Source organism: Lichenostomus cassidix, chromosome 6 (genome assembly GCF_008360975.1).
Source record: "Lichenostomus cassidix isolate B80296 chromosome 6, HeHo_3.0, whole genome shotgun sequence".
Taxonomy (NCBI): Eukaryota; Metazoa; Chordata; class Aves; order Passeriformes; family Meliphagidae; genus Lichenostomus; species Lichenostomus cassidix.
The window spans coordinates 19,464,153-19,486,996 of NC_139487.1; the positions used below are offsets into that span (position 1 = coordinate 19,464,153).

At 44.4% G+C, this 22,844-nt stretch overlaps 1 protein-coding gene across 2 annotated transcripts in view; it reads right to left on the reverse strand.

Moving 5' to 3' along the window:
- Positions 1–22,844, reverse strand: part of PDLIM1 (PDZ and LIM domain 1) — a 43,758-nt gene that overhangs the window by 18,140 nt on the left and 2,774 nt on the right. For both annotated transcript variants that reach the window (XM_085065519.1, XM_085065518.1), the window contains exons 2-3: positions 13,382–13,533; positions 3,590–3,674 (exon numbers count right to left, since the gene is read on the reverse strand). In XM_085065519.1, coding sequence (XP_084921645.1) covers positions 3,590–3,674; positions 13,382–13,533 — 237 coding nt within the window. The remainder of the gene's footprint in view (positions 1–3,589; positions 3,675–13,381; positions 13,534–22,844) is intronic.

Here is a 22,844-nt window from a genome sequence, read left to right on the forward strand (position 1 = left end):
CTCTAGTCAGTATCATAAGCATTAAAATTACCTAAGTCACCAAGTAACTTGTTCTCTCTTGCTGTGACCACTTTTCTCAAGAGACATCAAGCAGAAGGGAGAGGCAGACATGTTATTTTAATCTTTCCCACTGTTGTGAGGAAAAGCTCTTGATGGGAAAATGCCACTGAGCAATCGGTCTTAGGATCTGGGTTAGAAGTGCAAGTGAAACAACTGAGTAAATATACTAAGAAGACTGTAATTTCCTTCCTCTAATGTTGCTATGGGCACACCAAAACAAAGCTAGGTCAGCTGCTGAGCCATCACCTCCGACAAGCTGCTGCACCTTTCGGTGAAATGCAATTTTGTCATCACTCTTGCCTCAGTTTAAATTAATTTAGAAGGATAAGGATAATGGCAATGAAATAATAATAAGACTGTAGCTCTTTCATGGGCAAAGGTCAGCTTAGACAATGAAGCCAGTCTTTGGATTCAGGACTTCAGGGAATGTATGGGAGGTTGTAGAATGCCTTTTTATTTTCCAACGGCAAATAAAAGTATCTTAACTTACATTCCAAGTAAGGGAAAACACTTCCACAGGCATGACGTAGCGTATCACCAAATACCAGCCTCCAAAAGGATTACAGCAGTAAACAGATAATCCATTTCAAATGGGGTAAAAAATGTGTAAGCAGGGATCTTAAAATATGTAGCTAGTCATAGACAAGTTCTTAAGCACTAGTTCTTGAGACAAACTGCTAATTAAGTTATTTTGCAACATTTTTTGCAAAGATGCAGTAGCTGCATCAAAAAAAAAAAAGGGAAGATGAAAAGAAGGTGGACAAGCATGAAAAATGTCTAAGATATAGAAGGTAGGAGAGGCAACGTCTTACAAACTAATTCTAAGAAAGGTGGTAATATACCTGAATAAGTCAATTTCTATAGCAAGGGTTTTAAAGGCTTTTTTTTTTTTTTGAGCCTGAAGTAAGACTATTCACATGTATCATTTTATGTCTGCATTCAAAGGGCTATGTGCAAAGCCAACGAGAATCATTGTCAGAGGACCCCAGATCAGGACTTAAACAAACCACTTGGACTCAGCATGTCCTATTTTCTTTGGTAAGTGAATTAATAAGTGTTCTGCACTAGACTAGTGCCAAGAAAAGCAAATATACTGTTTTCACTGGCCAGCAAGTTAAAAAAAAACCTGAACAGCTCAGCACTGCCTTCGAAGATTCAGCTCTACTCACAGCTTCAACCAGTCCTGCTGGAAAAATGAGATCAGCATCTTTGTGGTAAAATTCATAGCAGTTTGCCATGTTGGTACATATACACATAGTATCTTCTGCACTCTGCTACTGCTGATTTGCAGCAGGTCTGGCCAAAACCCCTGATGATGCTGCAAGGACACAGCCCCAGAGCAACTTGGCCAACACTTGCCACAGCTCTGGCAGGAGTCAGCATGCTCTGTAAATTTCATGCTCCAAGCAGAAAGACCTTGCTACAAAAAATTTACTTGCTGCAGTCAGCTACTGAAAAAGGAAATGGGAATAAAACCCCAAACAATACACCAAACAAAAACCCCACAACTTTACAACTTGATGGTGTTCATGTTCAGGCACTGTTATGCCATAAGAGTAAATAGGAGCTTGTGGTTTGGAGACATGTGTCCCCTCACACTGCTGAATGCCCCTGTTTGAGTATGTGGCAAGCAAAGCCTTTTAAAGTTAAGCCCAGTGCTCTGCACAGCAGCAAGCCCCTCTCATATAGGCAACTGTAAATGATTTCACCTGCTTCATTTAAAGGAAGGGAATAAGAAAAGGCAAGACTTCTGTGAGTTTAAATGTTCCTTTCACAACAGGAAATAACTGTTCTAACATCAGCCATCAGAAAGGATCAAAGCCTTATTTCAGGCAACAGTTGATTCTTAGTACAACATTAAGACAATGGTCACTGCTCAGAGATAAGCCTTATAACACAGATCTTTCCACATTCAGTTTTACATCAAATTCTCCTGCTCAAGTCAGTTGCAGGTTGCTACCAATAAATTCAGTTGTATTATGCTTACAAACTAGCAGAATCTATCCAAAGGCCAGAACTAAAACCAGGACTAAGTCTGAGGTTAGGGTTTAGAAGGGGATGTGCTCCACCATCAGCACTACTGTTAAATCCTGACCATCTGTCCAGGAGGGAGTGGGGGAAAAGTGTGGTGGGGCAGTGACAGGGGGGCTGCAGCAGCAGGTTTCTTGCTGCTGTTAACTAAAATCAGTGAGCTACTTTAAACTCCTGCTTAAGGCATGTGTTGCGCCCTATGTTTAATTTTGTGGCATTAAGCTAAATTCTTGCTAATGGCTGCATTGGGAAATTGGTTTTTAGGACTGAGTCTCCTGCTGAATTAAATGACAGCTCTCAGCAACCTTGCAGCAAAGCCTCAGTGCAGACTCTGCCCCACTCCCTTGGCAAGAGATAGCCCTCAAGTCTCAAGGTTGAAGCAGAGCATTTCCAAAACCTGGGCAGCAGAAGACACAGACCAGACCTCAGCTCAACAGTGTCACACACAGGTGCCACCACACGGCCCCAGCTGAAACTAAGTCCAAATGGCTCAGTCTCACACTGTGCCTTGGCCAAATTATGAAATACCTGGAGAATGCTGCACCAAATTCTCATGCCAAGCAACACAGAGCAGCCTGACATGAAAGAGAACACGGATAGATCTCAGGCCAAGGTCTGGGCAGGGTGTTGCTGCACATGTGCTGCTTTAGTCTCAGGTTCTTTTCAACTGAAACAGCCATATTAGTGCTTAATTAATTGCAGAGTCAAACTAGTTCTACAATCTACTTATTTTGCTAGAAAGAGTCATATGGGATGCGTGCTAGGGCCAGAATCCATGTCACTGCCCCAGTGAAAATCCAGAAGAATGCCACTGATTTTAGGATAGTTATTATAGATTTTGCAGTGTAATCTCTAAATCTAGCCCCAGCAATGCCCTTGCACAGATCACCGTTATTACTACATTTACTTGACAGAGGCAGCAGACCAATGAAGCAAGGTTGTCAACAGGTTACAAAACCAACTTCCTAGACAGAGGCTGCATGATCTGCCACAAAGATAAAAATGTAAGATGCTGGTATATGTCTCTTCCACTTTCTCCACAGCTAGACTGCTAAGAGCCTGCTGAGTAAGACAAAAAAAAAATCCAAAACAACAGAAAACACTAAGAATGAATAATATTCCAAGACTCTTTTACTTATGAAAAACAACTGGCTTAGCACAGTAGCAAGATTTACTGAGCCATAACTGTATAGAGTGCCTTCTGTGCTCTGTGGTGGGTGTGAGCATGCAGATGGCAGGAGGTGCCTCTGACCCAAGCTGGTTACCTTTGGCATGGTACCTGACTAGCTCTCCACAGCAGCAAGCTTCTCACCATGAGGGAGGGCATCTGTCTCTCAGGGCTTCCAAGGGCCACACAATCTCGAGATGGCATGTGGCATGGTGCTATCCCCAACACAAAATGTGAGTGGCACATACTCAGCTCCTCAGAGGATCAGACCAGGACCTTCTCTCACAGGAATAAGAGGGAACAAGAGCAGACAGTTACTCCTGTACTTACCTGTGGCTCAGAGGCCAGATTCATCTTGTAAGGATTTGTCTTTCCCTCTTCATTTACAAGTGGTGACCAGACTTTTGCCTCCGTTCTGCAACACACAAATTTTGAATAGTTAATCTGTTTTCATCAATGAGCATTGTTATTAAGACTCAAAGTTCATCAATTTCTCAAACATTTCTGCAGTCTCTCGTATATAGCACAATCCACATCAGGAGGAATCTAGATGGCCTCATTTTAGGTACACAACAGGGATGGCTTAGACATATTGTATGAGGTCCTTGGAGTAAGACAAGATCTCACCAGTGACTGTGAGACTCCACAGGCAGCACTTCAGGCATAGGCTCCCACCCAGGCTGTCAAGCTGCGGGTTACCGAAGAGCAGAAGCTGGAGGTATCTCTTAAATGCAGATCCCTTAACTGAATGGGACAATTCAGATTGCTGTGTGTTTCAGCTTTTATGGGTAGCCAGGGAAAGTAATGATTCTCATCTGTTTAACTATACAGAGAACATTTTGGTCTTGAAGCTGGACTGCCTTATAGATAGGCCAGAAATATTTTTTCACTTCAGTCTCCAGAATTTTCTTCTTATTTATCGAGGTATCCATGTTGAACAAACAAATGCTTTTGGGAATTATGGAAAAAAAAAGAAGGATCCCAGTCTGCAATGGGCCTAAGAAATGAGATGACATCATGTGTCAGAGAAAGTCTACATAACCTTTACTGGTCTGTGGTCTGACCCAATTACTCACAGCAGACTGAAACACAAGTCAAGTTCTACAACTAAAACCAACTGCTTTTACCATCATCATTGTGGAATGCTGCTGTCCCAAACAACGACAAACAAGTGGTGAGGAAGAAGCAGAGCGCTTGGATTTGCCTGAAGTACTTTGTGGGAAACATATGGTACCTACATTCTCAGAAGTACAGACAGTAGCTAGCATCTCAGATGGACTGAACAGTGCCATTTCCCCCCAAACTTTTTAATAATAGGGAATGAGTGACTGCAGTACGGCTGAATGAAAACTGCTGTTCAATGCTAAGCATTGCAAGATGCAGCAACCAGATGGCTGATAAACTCTTACAATGAGGTCTGAAAACCATGTCCTGTCCTGTTGACAGGAGCCCTTTTTGGAATCTGCAACTGCAGATAGATGTACTTCCTAGGTATTTGTGGGTCATGGACTAGCTATAATTTAAGTACTTAGTTAACAAAACAAGAATGATTCCACTGAGAATTAACTGGATTACTGGAAAGAGATTTTCCATTTTAAAGAGGTACAAAGAGACAACAAACAGAAAAGGCTTATAGAACTGACCAGGATGGAGAAACAGGGTATAGAGCTGCCCACAATGTATTCCCTCTAAAAGCCCTCCAAAGTCACAACGTTTTTTGAACAGCCCAAACTTAGCTGAGGTGCACATATATATCCCAGGCATTTGCTTCATAAATAGTATTTTAATACTTGCACTCAGAGGGCAGCTCTGTGGGAGGAGATGGGAGGCAGCATTCTCAGTCAGGGAAGAGGAAGAGTTTTATTGACTTGCTATTCCCTCTACTGCACTGTGGACTTTACACAGAAGAAACCTGTACGAAATCTGCTGCACTGTACCTCATTTCACAGGAAAGTACAAACACACAGGTCACACCAGATATCCTTTATGGGCATTTAGGTACAGCAAACCTTTGACTCCTGGTTATTGCATCCTGCAGGCCCAGCTGCAGTGCTGATACCTGACAACCTATGCCACTCAAATCCTGCTGTCCAGCAAGCTGGGGCACATGCAGACAAGTATGACTGCAACAGCTGCATGGAATTAGATCCACACCAATCTGATCATCTTGTCACAACAGCTGCTGTTACTGGATGCACAACGTGCCTCAGGTGAATACAGAACAACCACTCCCTCCTTGCTTTTGGCAACCCATCCTTTAAGGTACCTGAGGAACCAGCAATTTCACCCAGATTATGGCTATCAAGCTTCACAAAGTCATGCCTATTTCCAGGATGGCTGTATTTTACACACCTGCAGACTGCACATAGGGGAGCAGCCAGTTGACCAATACAAAGTCTTATTCCTTGAAAGTGTTTGGAGATCATATATGACCAAGTTTCATATCCTCTGGAAAAACAGGGGATACAGCAAAATGTAAAGAAATCAGACACCCTGCCAGCCAGGCTATAAGCAAAGGGACACTGGCTGGAGACGAACGAGCAGCTCAGAGAGCATTAAACACTTCAGCTGATTTCTAGCATGAGGCATCCTGTGCCAGTTCTCACAGCAGTGATCCAAGAACTTTTGAGGTAGCATTTTCTTTTACAGCAGTTTAATACTGTAAGTGTTGAGAAGCACCAGAACACTTTATTCAGACAGAAAAATTTAAGCCTAGAGCAGGCCAGAGTATGAATACGAAACAGAAACTTCCCCTCAAGCACTTGTTTGCATCCCACTGCCCCTCACTCAATGTGCTTGAGGTGTTGGTGACACAGCACATAGGACTCCAGTGTAGGGGAAGCAGGTGTAGCCAACTTCTGCAGCCCACAGGGGGTTTTGACCAGACTTTTCTCCTTTATTTATAAGCAAGGCAAGTAAGTTTATTACACAGACTGCTGCCATTCTGCTCTGTCACTGGATATAAATGGAAGCACCAAGGTCACTCCAAGCTTTACTTTCAATCCAGTCTAAAAGTTATCCAAACAGAAATGTTAAATAGGCCATGCATCTGTCCCTCTAAGGCAGGGAGGATAAAGCTTCCCTTTGTCTTCACAGCAGCTGTGGCAAAGCCCCTCAGCCACTCTCAGCAGCCCATTTATGGCCCCAGTGAAGCAGCAAAAAGGACACAGCTTTGCTCTCCCTGGCTTTAGCCAGCAGACCTTTCAAGGCATGTGCCCCATCCCACTGCACCCCCTGTGCATCCCATGGTCTGTGGGTCTAAATAGGACCACTATGGTACCAGCTCTCAGCAAGGGTTTCCTGGCTCTGTTCCTGGTGTCAATGTCTGTAATTCTACTGAAGTGTGGCAGGAAGAAGAAAAACAGCACCTGAAAGTTCACCTTATATCCCACTACTGGCCCAGGGCTTACTTTCTGCAGCACTGGGAAGTGTGGGCACCAGGCACAGACAGCAGGGCAGATTAGACTCACCATGGTTGTACTTCATCTATATGTTTTCATATCTTAGTTATATGAAGGAGGGAACAGGCATTAGAGCAGCTAAACCCAGCTCTGGTAACAGTACCTTCAGTTCACATCAGGCTGCTACTGGTAATGGCTTTCTGGAGGATTTTTTCCCCCAAATTTGAGGGAGAAGGCCCCCAGCCAAAAAACCACCTCCATGCTCTCCTCAGCAAGGCTGTACTCCTGCCACTGAGCATGGCCATGCTAGCAGGGCTGCCAGACCTGCTTCTCCACTGATGAAGGGGCTAGAAGTCCAACAGCCTGCTGGGGAATCTCACCCTGTCTGGCAAAAGCCAGAGGCTTTGGCATCCTTATTGGATCTCAGAGACTCATGATATTCATCAGTTGATGAATATTTATTTTATAACATTGTTTTTCATGCATATTCTTTCAAATGAGACTCCATCAGAGAGCAACACTCCAACAGTGCAGGATGACAAAAACATGGCACAAACAAGCCTGAGAATGAGTGTCAAGCAAATTACTTCCAGGCACATGGATATACAAACTTTGTCATGTTTGCAGTTACCATTTCCATGCTGTTTCCTTACTACAGGATAGAGAGTAACCAAGACAGGGCCAGGGAATGAGCCATGCATCTTCCATTTCACCCAGGCATAAACCAAGACCCAAGATTAGAAAGAAATTTCTCTGGTGCTAGTTTGGATGCAGAGGTACTGGTAGGAAAAAAAGGAAGGAAACTGCATGCAAGTCAAGGCAGGAGTCCAGAGAGGTATTTATGAAACAACACTTCTCAAGCAGCTTGGCTTGAATATGATGTAATATAAACACTACAAGAGCCTAGATTTTGCTATCAGCACTTTGCATGCAAAGCTGGGCTATACCTTCAAGGGAAAATTCAGAGCTGGAAAATGAGGGTTTAATGCTTTGTGCCCAGAACTGTGTAATTTCCATAAAGAAGAAAGGCACATCTACACTCTCATTTCACACACTGGGATGGACAAAACCAAGATACCAAAGTAGCAAATAAATCCCAAAAGACTGAAAAGTTTCTTCTACAGAACAAAGTTTGTTAGCTGAAAAATGAGGAAAGACCTAAAGAATTTATCTTTCACAATCCTCTCACCAGAGTTTTAGACAGGCATTTTAATAATGTTTAGAAACTAACCACAAGAGCTCTCAGACTACCAGGAAGGCATCTTTTAATCAGCCTTTTAGCTACAACAGCAGCAAAATACAGACCCTTTGCTTTAAACATGAGTAGTCACCTTAAACAACCACCTATTAATGGATATACTCACTTTGGCAAGCAAAACTGTACTCAGGCTGCATGCAGCCCGTTGTCAATTCAAACAGCAATTTGTCTCCTCCTGGAGACAGGAGGCCCCAGATGTATTTCTCCAGGCATGGCTCTCTTGCATTTCAGGTGTCTCTTTATACAATCACTAAAGCCAAAAAGGCAGCTCCAGTTACACAGAAGTAACAGAAGTTTATCTCAAGCAGGTTCATGACAGCTACAAAGGCTAAGACACAGTTGACTAATCCGACCCACTTCCACTAGCCAGCTGCAGAGTTAACTGTATTTGCCTCACCAAAGAGGCTCTAAAATCACAAAAAATACCAAGCTTGATTTGCCAAAATTACTTTGAATGTGCCAATTGATAGTAAAAGCTGCTGGCATGCACCAGAAGGGCTGGGAGCAGCACACCGGCCATGGGGAGGTTTGGAGCAGCCACGGAGGGCCAGACAACCTGCATGGCCTTATATAGCTGCACACTGAGCAGCTGGCTTTTCCCATGGCCAAAGGAATTATTAGTAAGATGACAGAACTGGAAAACTCTTCTTGGCAGGGAAGCAAGAAAGCAAACCTAAATGAGTCAACGGATTCCACCAACTTCCTAGAACAGAAATCCAAGCCTGTTGTGGCTTTGTGCAGCTATTCCCCACAGCTCAGACCTGGGAACACATGGAGCAAGAGTGCAACCAAACCTACCACATAAAATGTAGAGCACATCACACATGTGCTCTCTTCTTCTTCATAAGCATCTACGCACATTCTTTTCTGACAATCCATTTAACATGTCCCAAAAGCAGATCTGACTCCCCTGAGCCCAGCACTTTTCAAAGAACAAATACGTAGCTTCATTCCTTGGCAGCACTTTCAGCAAATTAAAAGACTAGTTTGCAAACAAAAAAGGTGCATTAATATATTATAAACTGGCAGCTGAAAAGCAGCTCAAAATTTGATGGAAATGACAGTGGTAGCAGAACAAGAGATTACATGTTTTCAATCCATTTTCACAAATATTCCCCTCTATCCCTCCACTACCCCCAAACTGCCTCCAGGCATAAAGGGGAGGACAGATTCACTATAGGAACACATTCTTTGTTGGGAAAAAACCCTATATAAATATACACTTTACCTCTGAGTTGCTCAAGGTTGCACAGTTCCACCACCCGTCTGGTGACTATAGCCACAGGCAAAGACACATTTGTTTAAGAAATAATTTGCACCCATGCTACAACGAACATTTGTCTGCTTTTGTACACCTGCAGCTACAACAGAGCTGTGTGTCAAATTCATCATGACCATTTCCACTGACATAGGTGATACCTGGATCTTTTGGCTATCACATGAATTTTGTGGTAGGAATATTTGTTCCTCCTGCACCTTCCTTTCTTTAAATGTTCTTTGTCAAGGGGAAGGATCTTACTAAAAATAGTTACCAACTTTCTTTAGAAATTTAGCGTTTCTCCAATCTGTTGGACACATCTTGCTGCTTACCCCCATTCATGGAGAACAGTCTGGAGCAAGGCTTTGCTCAGCCCTAAAATGTCAGTGCAGTGATGTTCACAGCCTAATTTGAAAAAAAAAAAAAAATCACCCGGAAAAAGAGGAGTAGCTCTTCTCAAAAACTCAAAACGTAATTTTACCTACAAACAGGAGAGACTCAAAAATCTCCCTGTGAATTTCTCAGTTCAGCAACCAGGTGGGCTTGAGTTCACTGAAGCACACTGTCTTGAGCCTGATTTTATACTGCTGAAGACAGTAATGGAACATTTATTTTGGTTTCTGGAAAACTAAAACAAAAAACAAAATGAATGAACAAGTACAGGCTCAGAAAAGAGAGGGAGCTGCTAGACAGGGAGTTCAGTGGGAATTTGTTACATATACCAACATTGTTGGACACCCACTTTCAAGGCAGAAGACAGACCTTTCCAACTCTGTTCACAAAGCACAAGGCAGTGCCACTTAGAAAAGAACATTGAGAGAAAGCAATTTGTGGCTGGGTTTTAAATTCTAGAAAATTAAGAGATTTGCCCCTTTGGGTGAAAAAGCAGACGAGAAATGTTTTCTTCAGCTAAAAAGTTGATCCATTTTTAATGGTGACTTGTGTTAGACTAGATTTCCTGCCTACAATCTGATCTGAAATATTTTTGGACTGTTACCATCGTTAAGAAAAATAGCGAAACAGGAAACATTGGAATGCTGTTGATATACACAATCAAGCAGACAGTGCAAACAGCATTTCCTTTACCAGAAGTGTTTAAGTCCTTTCAGTTCTCTACACTTACACTTCTTTTAGTAAGCCAAACATGAAGATATCTTAACTGCTTGGCTATGATTAAGAGAAGAGAGTTGCCTATTTGAAGAACACATGTGTATAAAGATTGTTTTGCTTCACAGAAGAGCACATGAAAAAGACAAGCATAGTACAATACTTCCACGAAACACTCACCAAGCCTTCAGCTACTTGCAGCTTAAAGGCTTTCTGCAGCAGAGATACCTCCCTTGTATATATAATCCTTTAAAGAATTGCCTTGCACTAATTCACCCACTAGGCTCTTCAAACCACATACACTCACCACTCTTACATCACAGTCACAAATGAAGTCTCCACTGTCACAATGGTGTTGATCCTGCGGTGAAACTGAAACACCTCATGTGAGCTCAGACCTGTCTGAAAATTTCACCTGGCACAACCTTGCTGCCACTCTGAATGCAGGTCAGAGAATATCGAGCATGGGTGACCATTTAAACGAGTAATCATAAAAAATTCATCAGCTAGGAATTTAAAAATCACTAAGGATTTATGCTTTCACAACACATCTCTCCAAAGGTGAGTAGAAAAGAAAGACTGGAAGACTTATTACTTCAGAAAACCTGGCACAGCTGGGCACACCCTCACACCAGCTGTGTGATATTCCAGCCCACAGAGATGCTGCTCTGTCAGAGCAATGGTCTGTGCCAGCACAGCTCCTTGGTACAACTGATTCAGCTAACAAGCCACAATTGCACAGTGTGGAGACCAGATCCAAGGGCTGGTGGTGTTGAAGCGCAAATGATATACATTTCTTTCCATACTCAGCCAACTACTTACAGAGCTACTTTGACAGAGAAAAAACTTCCAGCTCTGACCTGATTGTATTGTGAGCCTTCCTCACCAAATGTATGGTCAAGCCTTAGTGACAGAGTTGTGTCCACCAAGGCTCAGAAAGCCCAAGCTGTACCACTTGGCCAGGTGGCACTCATTTTCCCCAAGAGCCCTCCTTCCTCTCCACCTCCATGACAATGCCCTTCCCTTCTTCACAGAGGAGGGCTCACCACCATAGTCTGCTTTCGTCACCCACTTCCTCTACCTTACATTGAGCGCAAAGATGAAGCATGGCTCCAGGCCTTTTAAAATGCTTTCTCTGTCACCTCTCTAGGCATCCTCTCAAGACCTTTCATTTTAAGGCCTTAGATTGCAAAGTAAAGAAGAGCTCCTGCCTCAGCAATAAAGATTATGTAGCACTTCTGATCACTGAGTCCCACCGCATTTAGACCAACACAGTTATAGGGGCCCAGAAGAAGGCACTACGGATAAAATATTCTCAGTGGAGTACAACCAGGAAAGACAACATGATGCGCACAAATTTTACATAGAGCAATGGGTAGTAATATCAAACCCTAAAGTGGTAAGAAGCCAGATCACTGCTTTCACATCCTTGCAGTTTTGACACTGTCCTTGGCCATTCTGCCAGCAGAACTCAGTGATCAGTAAAGCAGCAGAAATGTCCAACACACACTCATGCTATCTCATTGAAAGGGGGTCTAAAAGTTGGGCTGTGTGAACTCAAAGGCCCTGCACAATTTTACACAGCTGCAGATCCAGCTAGAAATCTCTTTCGCACCCAAGGCCAATGAAATGTGCATGGGGTAGTTATAAGCTTAACGACTTTGTAATTAACATTAGCAAACACATTTTACAGACTCAGTGATCTGTAAGAGTGAACTTGCCTGCAGGCTGAAAGAGCCCTTGCCTCCCTTCCTCTCTCCCCAACAGAACTACATGGGACTGGTTTGCCAAGCCAAGCAGCTGGGTATTTTGGAGAGGAAAAGGAGCACTCCTTTGCAGGAACATTACATGCTGCTAAATTCAAGGCCTATGAGAAACTCTAGGGTTAACAGGCTGCTGCAATGCTCACAACCCATGCACACTGCCTGTACTGTGTTACGTTCTTCCATCTGTGAATTCTCTCAATGAACCATCGGGCTTTTTTTGGCCAAGACCCATAGCTTCTTCCTGAAGTGGGAAATGCCTGCTGAACTCCTGGCATTGTCCGAGCTATGGTAAAGACTTCTGTTTATCACAGAAAAGCCCTGAACAACTGACCCACTGGGTCATTTAAGGCATGCTTTAGCACTCCTTTTGAAAACACTTCCCCTCCATCTGCCCTGAAACTGATGGATGACCACTCTGAGGGAAGGCAAGCGCAGGAAAAACTCACTCCAGAGCAACTAGAAATTCCACACTGCATCTACCATCTGACTTTGAAAAGTGCTGGTACCTGTGGCTCCAATTCAAACCAAAAGGAAGGATAAATCCCCAGCACCCTCAACAAAAACTGGCTGCAGTTCTTTCAAGCAGCAACAGGTCAATGCAAAGCAGACCCCTGCCTTCCCATCTCCATTTCTTTTCTGTGTAAAGACGGTCCAAGAACAAAGCATGGCTGGGGAAAGGAATAAAGTTGTCCATTGCTCTGCAGTTCAAGATGGTGGGAAGGCTGAAGCCAGCCCTGTGCTCTACACTAGTGACAGAAATTGTGGCTCAGCTGTCACCTCCCTTTAGTTTTTCAGGACTTGGAGAGACTGATGCCTAAGAGGAACTTCATTGCACTCTGGGCCATCACTGTTTAACACTGACAGTACTGTTTGATCAAGAGGCTTCAAAATGCACATTTCTGAGCCTGTGCATAGCAGAAACCAGGCAATTAATTGCTTGGAACAACACATAAGCATATATTTTAACTGCTAAATCAGTGCAACGGGAAGGAAGGTCATCTCTGGTTACACCTCCTCTGCTACAAGTGAAGTTTTCATGAGACCATCTCTGGTTTCTTGCTGTCAGGAGCCACAAAACAAGCTGACAGACTCTGCCATAAATTATCAGCCAATTCCTCACTTGGAAAGTTGTTTTCATAAGGTCAAAGTGCAGCAAATGCAAGCAGCATTAGGATTAAAGGATGAAATGCAATTCACTGTTGCTACCGAGCACTTGCCAGACAAAGCACTAAGAGGTCAAATTAAACCAGCCAGAGAGGTTTACTGTCAAACCAAAACACAGCTACTGCCCACTCTCCCTTTCTCCAGCCCCAGTCTTACTCAGCTACGTACCTGCTGACTGTCAGAGTTAGTTCATCTGCGCAACCCTTGATTTTGTTTTGTGCCTCAAGGTGCGTCATGTTATCTGTGTTCACTCCATCAATGGCTATGATCTGGTCTCCTATACACAAGTTGGCTATTGCAGCTTTGCTACCCGGAGTCACCTAAAAGAAAACAAAAAGACTGAATGAACTTTCCAGGGAGGAGATTTCCATAGCAACATTTGAAAAACAGTTGGAGAAGTTGTGTTTTTTCTCACTGGAACAAAGAGGGAGCATAGAGGTTAAAAATAAAGAAAGTAAATTCTCAGCAGAAATCTATCTAGGTCTTTTAGATACAGTATTTTGTTTTGGCACCCACAGATAGAAATCTGGAGAGAGGACAACAGGTAAATAACAAAAATAGTATTTTCACTCAAGACAATTCTCATGCTGGAGAGCAAAATCATACAGAAAGCAGCTCTGTTCCCTCCTGGACAAAGTAGTGCTCTCTGAAATAGAAGGCACTGAGGACAGACAGAAGCCCAAGACTAAGAACAGAGGTGACAGAAAAGTGTGTCAGTCACTACAATACGATCAGTACCAATCACAAATGCCTTTGCCTGCATCACAATCTCACTTGTTTTCTTCCTTGAAGGAAAGGCTTGGACTCGAGATTTTGGATTCCTTCTTTAGTTATAATAATCTGGTTTTGCCCAGGAAGAGGTGGAACACACTTTTATTGACTTCAGCAAGATAATCACAAAGCAGTGCATGATCTAATAAGCAGAGATTGGAAGGGAGAAGAGCATTAGAAACTTCATCTTTAAACCACAAGCTGTCAATAGTGTCTAAAAAAGTAAAAGCACTAACCCTCCAGCCTGACCACAGCACACCTTGATACCTTCTGCCATACTGCATTTCCCTTTCCTCTCCATGGGATCCCAGACAGAAGACACAGTGCAACAATGCCATCAGTATGACATTCCTCATGAAAAAGGTCCCAGCAAGAACTTGACATTTTCAAGCAAATCAGCTAAATGGCTTGTTAATTTTGTCCTACTTCTTTTAAAAAGGTGTCCTCTTGACAACTGATACCTCTTTGGACCAAAATTATTGCCTGGATAGAGGGCGAATAACGTCATGCTTGTGGCTTTGCAAACACCACATAAGATTTTCTGCAGTTTTAATGAGTTTGTGAAAGGAGTGTAATGATTTCTATGGGCTTTCATCCATTATTTAACCGGCAGAGGAAATGAGAAGGGTAGACTGCTCCCAGACATTAGTACAGATTAAAACATGCCTTGCAGCTGAGACATACCTCATTTATGAGTCCATTGCAACTGGTATTCATTCTACATACTCATGCTAGGTTTCAGCATGCTGGAAAGCAGCTGAGCAAACCCAGCAGAGCTTTCAGACATACGTATCATTCACAAGATTCAGAGATCCCTCCTAACTAGGACTTGGTTGGCAAATCATCGCCCCCAGGGAAACAGTCCCCATCTAGAGGTGTCACACATTAGCAGCAATCACTGTTTTCCCTGCGCCAAAACTCAGGTTGTTCAGCACATCTCCTCACAGTTGTAGTGGGCTATTTTCCCCAACCAGTGAAGAAAGATCACAAGATGGTTTTCTTTTTTCACCTCTCTACTAGTAAAGTATTTCATGCAAAAGGGAAGGACACAGATGTGGATCACAGATTTCCAAGGCTGACTAAGGTGCTCAATGTTAATCCAAAGAGCTTCAGATGGGTTAACCAACAGTGAATGTCTACCTGCACACCACTTTGAATGCTGCAAGCAGTCTCTAAACTGACAGAGGAAGTGCTGATGAAAACACCAGACAAGACACCAGATGGATATAGAAAATCTGCTTTAAATGTGAAGATCATTGCCTGCCAAGCTGCAGCCTGCAGCTGAGTGGTGACCTGTCAAGGCCATTGAGTGCAATCTGCAGCCACTCCACTGGATTCACTGTCTTGAGAGTACCTCCTGTAAACCTTCTGACAGGGTGTCGTGGTCCAACCCCAGTCAGCAGCCAAGCCCCACACAACTGCTTACTCACTCCCCCACCTGCAGGACCAGGGAGAGAACTGGGAGAGTAGAAGTGAAAAAACTTCTGGGTTGAGATAAAGACAGTTTAATAGAGAAAGTAAAAGCCACGCACACAAGCAAAGCAAAAGAAGGAATTAATTCACTGCTTCCCATGAGCAGGCAGACATTCAGCCATCTCCAGGACAGCACGGCCCCATCATGCATAAGGGCTACTTGGGAAGACAAACAGCATCACTCCCAACATCTCCACTTCCTCCTTCTTCCCCCTCTTTACATAGTGAGCATGATGGCATGTAGTCTGGAATATCCCTTTGGTCAGTTGGAGTCAGCTGTCCTGGCTGTTTCCCCTCCCAACATCCACTCATTCCCAGACTCCTGACCAGCGTGGCAGTAGGGAAAGCAGAAAAAGCCTTGGCTCTATGTAAGCCCTGCTCAGCAATAACAAAAACATCTCTATTATGAACCCTGTACTCAGCACAAATCCAAAACACAGCCCCATACCAGCCACTGTGAAGAAAACTAATTCTACCCCAGCCAAAACCAGCACACAGGGACAGCTCGCAGCTCTGAAGAAATCCTGAGCACTGAAAGCTGCCTACAGTCCCCCCAGATTTGGGAGGTGTCATAAAAACCATAAGATACATCCCTAAGGATATCATTGCAACAAAAGGAGCCTGCAGGAAACATGGTGTGGGTCCTCTCCTGGTCTCTGGACCTTAACTGAGCCATTTGGTTATTTGGGGCCTTTATTTCCTCTGCTGCCAAAGGAGGGAGAGAGGCACATTACTCACCCCTGTGAGGAACACCAAGCTGAGTACACTGTTACCATGACTCATTTTCAATCAGACAAGCTGCCAAACGGTCAAGAACAACAGTGGATTAACGCCAGCACTGGAACACTGCTGGAGACTCAGCCATACAGCCTGGATTTCAAGACTGATAATCTACACAATATGCGATAAAATGGTAGAAATTATCCAGTATCACCACGAACAGCTAAACCAGAGCAGCCAGGGACACTGAAATACTGAAGCCTCCTGAAGAACCCCCAAGAGCCACCAGAATGAGCAACTGGCATTCACAGTGACATCTCAGCACATTGCCAGTGCTTCTGGTGTCAGTTCCCCTTCTGTGTCCACTTCAGAGGAATTTGAAATGCGAGTGCTCTCCTCCATCGGATAAGAGCCACTGGTAGCAAAAGGGCTATCATGTCTCTCAGGTACCCCAAAAGCCTTGCCCCTAAGGACAAGCTATAAGGATGTACAGTAATAAAAAAGAGAAGCGGATCTGTAAAAAGGAAACATGTTTTAAAATCCAGCTTCTTCAATTTTGGAAATAACTTGCCCTGAAATGCAACCTTACACTAACTGCTGCCTGCAACATCCAGCTCATACTGCCTGCCAGGACTGCTCATAGCAAACATGTCTGCACAAGGGCAGGGTATGGAGGGAACCCATCCCCCATCCTTTTAGGATGATTTATAGCTACTAATAATGTTCCCTTCCCCCCTCGCAGCAAGGTCTGTGCTTATCTCAGTGCCGTAAAGCAAAAGGCGTTTCTGTTAGTAAGTGAGGAGCACAGAGCTGCCACTGGGAAGACGTTTTCCTGCTTTTATTTTTGTCACATCCCTGCCTGGTCCATGGGAAGCAGCAAGAGCAGGCATGTGGCTGGGGGGAAAGCAGGCAGAGGTGCTCAGAGTACTAGCAGCTACCAGCAAGCTTACACAAAAGGACTTCAAAAATGAACAAAAACTTCAGGCTAGAAGGCATCCAGTAAATTTTGCAACACCCAGAACTGCTTTGCTCCTGGTCTCAGACAATCTAAAGCTTTGCTCCAGCCTCTCTGCTTTCCCTTGCCTCTTAACTGAGCATGAAGCCAAGGGGACAGCAGATAGTCCTTGCACACCTTGTACAGGTGGGTGACCCAGTACTGAGCAGACAGAGCTGAACTTCTGCATGGAAAGGCAAGGAGGGCTAAAAGACACTGCAAGGGACAAAACTAGCAAACACAACCTCTTGTGTTCTTCGCAAGAGCTCACCGACTGGCGTGGGCTTCCTCCACTGGGGTTGAGCAGATGGGGACATTGGCAGATTCACAAAGCACCAGGAACCTCCCAGCTCCAGAGACACCATGGTTGGGTGAAAAAAGATCTGCATACCTCGTAACATCATGCCCAAGGGCTTCTCTTGGAAAGGAGCCATGCCCTACCTTGAGATGATTGCTCCTAGGCAATTGGGTTGCACTGCCATTAGGTCATTTTGCTGTTGAACAGACAATGCTGAGATAGGCAGAGCAGCACTTACTCATACTGTGTCCAAAATAGGTCCCAGAGTGTGGTTATGGTGATGCTCTGTTTGGCTGGTGTTCTGTGTAAGTGATCCGGGCTACTATAGAGATAATCTAGATACTTATAACCAGACACATCAAACTACGTCCTTGACACCAGCTCAGACATAGGTGCCAGCATATGGAGGAATCAAATAATCCCCATAATCCATGGCTTCAATTGTGCACTCTTTACTCATGCAAAACTCCATGTAGTAGGCAACAGTTTAGACCAGTTATACGCTTGGACCCCTTTTTTTAAAAGAGGTCCCACAGATTCAGGATTGGTTTGGGTAGAAGAAAAAAGCTACATTATTTTCTTATACTACAAAGTGCAGCTTTGTGCACATGAGCCCCCTTGCACCCACACGTTGGGCTCCACCTTGCCAACACCACCAGGACTTTGCAAAGCTCAGATGACCGTCTCCCAGGCCATTTGCTGGCTATTGTCTCCTTGCACTGGTGGCCAGGCAGCAAACAAAGCACTATGAAATAGCAAGTCTTCAGGTAGTCTTTGGGCAAGTGCATTTACAATAGAAAACACTTTGATTTAGCAGTGGGAGACACATTTGGCTGCTTACTCGGCTCCCAGGACCTCTTTACAAAACTTCTGTCTGTCCCAGAGCTTGCCAAACACAACCACATTTTACATTTGATGCAATTTCCTCCATACACGCTACCTAATAAGCTTTGCAGTCCCTGAACAGGGATATATGGTGCCTTTTTTCCTTCTGCAGGCGAGGATCCAAGAGGCAGCAGTGGATATAGTGAGGGAAGCTGCTGCCCACAGCAAATGAGAGGGAGGAACGGTGGGAAGCATTTTATGAAAAGCAGCATAACTCAGCTCCATGTGAGTCAAGATGGCTGGGTGGGTCTAAAATTCATTCAATTTTTTCTGGTCTGCTCCCCTCATCCATTCCGGCACCCTACATGCTCACTCTGTCAGCTCTTCACAGTTTCTCACAGACCCTACAGCCTCAGGCATCACCCATCACTCCACACCTAAACACACACTGCAAGAAGTGATGAAGAGATAAGAAATGAGAAAATTAACATCAGCCAAGAAAAAGATCTGGAGAAACTGCACCTATGTGTGCTTGAGAGGAAAACCCAGCTGGGTCTTTGCTGGAAAGGACAGACATGAAGCAACATACTTCCAAGGCCACCAGTGACAACCAAACATCTCTGACATGCAGTTTAATCCTCCCCACCCACCCACACTGCTCTTTTACCATGAGTAATGTCCTCAGTGCTGAAGTATTATGCTAAGCAGTCAAAGTTTCTCCCAGCAAAAGCATGCAGCTGGGTCAGCAGAGATCAGAGGCTATGAGAAAATTCAGAAAAGCACGTTCCCCACCCCTTCTCTTTAAGGGAGCAGGAATGATATGCTGGTTCCTTACAATTGGCTCCAGGAGAGTTCCCTTCAGTGCTGCTTCCGTTCTCTGCACCATTACAGCCCAACAAGGCTGCAGCCCAAATCTCATTGCTGCTCTGCACTGGCCCAGCCCACACCATCACCAGAAGGGAGTCATACCTCTGCTCGGTGAAACCCCAGAGCATCAGCCCACCCCAGCGGGGTCTGGGCTCCCATTGCACAAGCTCCTCTGGCAGCCCAGCCCTCACCCTCCTGCCTGCCTTCATGCCCTACCGCGACAGCCAGAGGAGCTTTGCTAACACAGAAAGGGGAAGGCATCAGACACTGCACAGAGAGGGCTGACCTCAGTAAGACAGTATAAAAAGACATAGGTGAAAGGATTTGCTGAGACAGATACTCAAACTGTGGATGAGTTAATCAGCCTCACAGCTTCCTTTTTCTGTTTGTTTTAATGTGGGACATTTGCAAGAAATTTTTTACAAGACCTCAAAAACAACTGAGTCTTTCCTGATGGTTTATTTCATCCTCTAAATAAATCAACACATCCACTAATCAGCAACCATCTAAGATACTGTAGTCCAGAACAACATCAATTATTCATGCAGTTAAGGACTCCTACAATTTCCCTGTTTATACTGAAAAAAAAAAATTCATTTCCTCCTGTTATTTTGATGCTGCATCCTTCAATTCATTTTACATACCAAATACATTTCTTGATGGACCTAGTGATTTCTGAGGGTGGAAGGTTCCAAGAAGCCTGGAGCCATATACAACTTGACATCTGAACAAGCAGATCAGGAAACAAAAAGAACTCTCTTTCTCCCAAGAAGTCCAACACTTACTTTTGTCACCTTAAGTTCTAGGACTTAAAGCTCTCACATAATATTGAGGCTGGTATATTAATTCCAAATTTGGACTTCTCTCTTTAGGTTCTTAGGGGAACTTGTCCAGAACAAAGTGGGTGAGACATCATCAAAAGAGATTATACTGGTCACAAAGAAGAGGTACAGAGAAAAGGGAACTCAAAAGTTTGGATGGCATCGAGCTGCTGCAAAACCAGTGACAAATTAATCTGGAAATGTGAATGGAGGAAAATGCAACCCTGGCGCCTAGGAAAGACAAGAGTACTGCTCCTGCAGGTAGCTCATATAGAAAGCATTTGATTAGTATCCAAATAATTGTAAAAGCTATTTTCAAGGTAAAAGTGCCACCCCCAGACTTAGAAAATCAGGCTAGAAAAGATCAAACCTGTCCTGTGCCCCAAGGCACTCTGCCTTTACCCCGAGAAAATTCTGCTGCTCTGCCCTTGCTACAATTAAGGATGGTTTCTTCTCATCCAAACCCTGGCAGTCAGGGAGATCATTAAAGCCTTTTCGTTTTCTCAGCAGCCATTTGTTTCTTTTAAGCACAGGCTTTTGTAGCAGCTGCTCTGGAAACTGCCAGGATTGATGCTGATTTCAAAGTGTGTAGGGGCACAACCTCTCTTCTTCGCACCCCGTGCGCTCTGACAGAGCAGACAGAACTCCCTCTAAGCAAAGGCGCAAGGCATCCTGCCGTCCCCTAAACACCAACCCAGCCGCTTCTGCAGGGCAGGAAGCTCTTGGGAGGTGACATTAACAACCAGTGTTCCACAGGTACTTATCAGCTGTGTAGTTCTGGAGCAGCTCTGCCTGGCATGGCACAGCAGGACTGCTGCTGCTGCAGCCTCCACCCCACTCGCAGCCAGGCAAACATTTGAGCAGGAAACATAAAGCCACCTTTACCTTCCTATAAGGCCCAGCAGCTTTTCCCAGCTGCCTCCCTCTGCCCAGACAGCCTCAGAACAAGACCTGATCACCACGCTGGCATTTGCAGTCACAGACACAAGAGCAGGACCACGTGGCAGAGGAACTGCAGCCATAGGTGTGCACAGCGGGGACCAGCCAAGGTTCCCCCGGCTGAGGAGGAAAGCAAGGCAACCCTAAATCCTATCACATCCACCACACCCCATGTTTCCTTTGGCAGAGGCAAGGCATTCTAGTTCCACTCTGGGAGCAGAAGGCTGCCCGGAAAGCCCCAGCTCTCCTTAAGTCTCAGAAAAATAGCCTGCAGCCAGAGTCACTTTCCACCTAGGAAGTGGCTGAAGCCCAGCTCCCAGGACAGTCACTTGTGCCACTTGGCTGAGCCCTGGCATGTGCCAGAGGACAGTCTCCACCCATTCCACCAAGAGATGCCCAATACCAGGGTGTCCCCTACCAACAGGACTCTCCCTCAACACTGGCTCCAGGATGCCTTTGCTCAGCTGCTTCTTACAAGGGGACTGGCTGACAGGGTAAGGACATCAGCCAGTACCAAAGCTAAACCTGGTATCTTTTCATAACACAAGATTCAGTCCTATGCTTGATTTCAGATCGTCAAGTCCGGTTTTACTGCTAAATCAAGCTTTAAGTTTATAAAGCCGGTTCAGAGGGCCGTGCTTAAAAAGAAAACCAACACACTCAAACACCTAATTATGATCCAATTATGTATTTTATATAAATCTGAGTTTGTAAAACACCATGAATAGATAAAATATCAGACTAAACAGGCATGAATTCATGTTACAGTGGTTGCAATAAGCGACAACCATCATATTGGGATTTAATCTTTTTAATGTATTTGCATAACTGGTCTGTCTTGAAACCATTTTTTTCATTGGAAAATTGCTTGGTTTTATAGGAAAATGTCCAGTTTTACAGACTCTGAGAGACAGCCCTCCTTAATGGGGCTGTGAAGTTTTTGACATGGCAAAACAGAGCAAATCTCTTCTCTGCCCATATTTTGGGTCAGATGTTCAAAATCACTATCACCAACCACAAAAATCATCTCAATAACAAGGTTTATCAGGCAGTTCCATGTATTCAACTGGAAACAAAAAGCCTCAATGTTTCTCAAAATTGAATGCAACCAAACAGGCAACAGCTCACGTTACCTGAGGAATGGAGGGGGATGGGGTCTGCCAACTGCACTGCTTTTCAGACAGCTCAATTTCATCAGCATCTCCTTTTATACAACGTGCTGCTTGCTTCCTCCATCAGCTCCACCAGCCTCAATGGGATTTAACTGGGAACTACCCTGTGCCTAGGTCAGCTTTACAGAAGCTATGATCCTGTATGTATGTATCCATTCACATCTCAGAGTGAACTTTTCTCAAACTCTACCCCGACTCACAGCAGAGTATCACCCAAAGTGCACTAAAGACAAGGGCCTTTCCTACTCCTGTAGGGCAATCCAGCAGGCTTTGGCCCAGAGTTCATTACACTGATCAGCATAACACTGATTTGGGCTTTTTTCTGAACTAAGACTGCAATAAAGTGTCCACCAGAACCCTAGTTTTAAAAAGAAATGTAAGCCAGAAACATCTGTGAAGCATCCGTCCTAAAGAGATGGGAAACTCCACAAGAAAGTCTCACCAGCAGCACTTGTGAAAACCCCACACTCAGCTCTCACTAGGAAGACTGGTCCGCCACAACCAAGAAACCAGAAGTGCTCTCAGAACAAGATGCTCATGTTGTATTTGAGCCTGTAACAGTTTTGAACACATATTTCAAGTGGAAAGGGACGTAGGGCAGTGACAAAAGACAAGATAAGAGCAGTTGTGGAAAAGCCACAATCTTTCATCTGCTACTGCCTTAACGTACAACCAGCCATTGGTCCTATGCAGCCACTGTCAGCCAGAAGCCCTCAGCCAGGCTGCTCTGCTGGCTCCCATGCCCATGGCA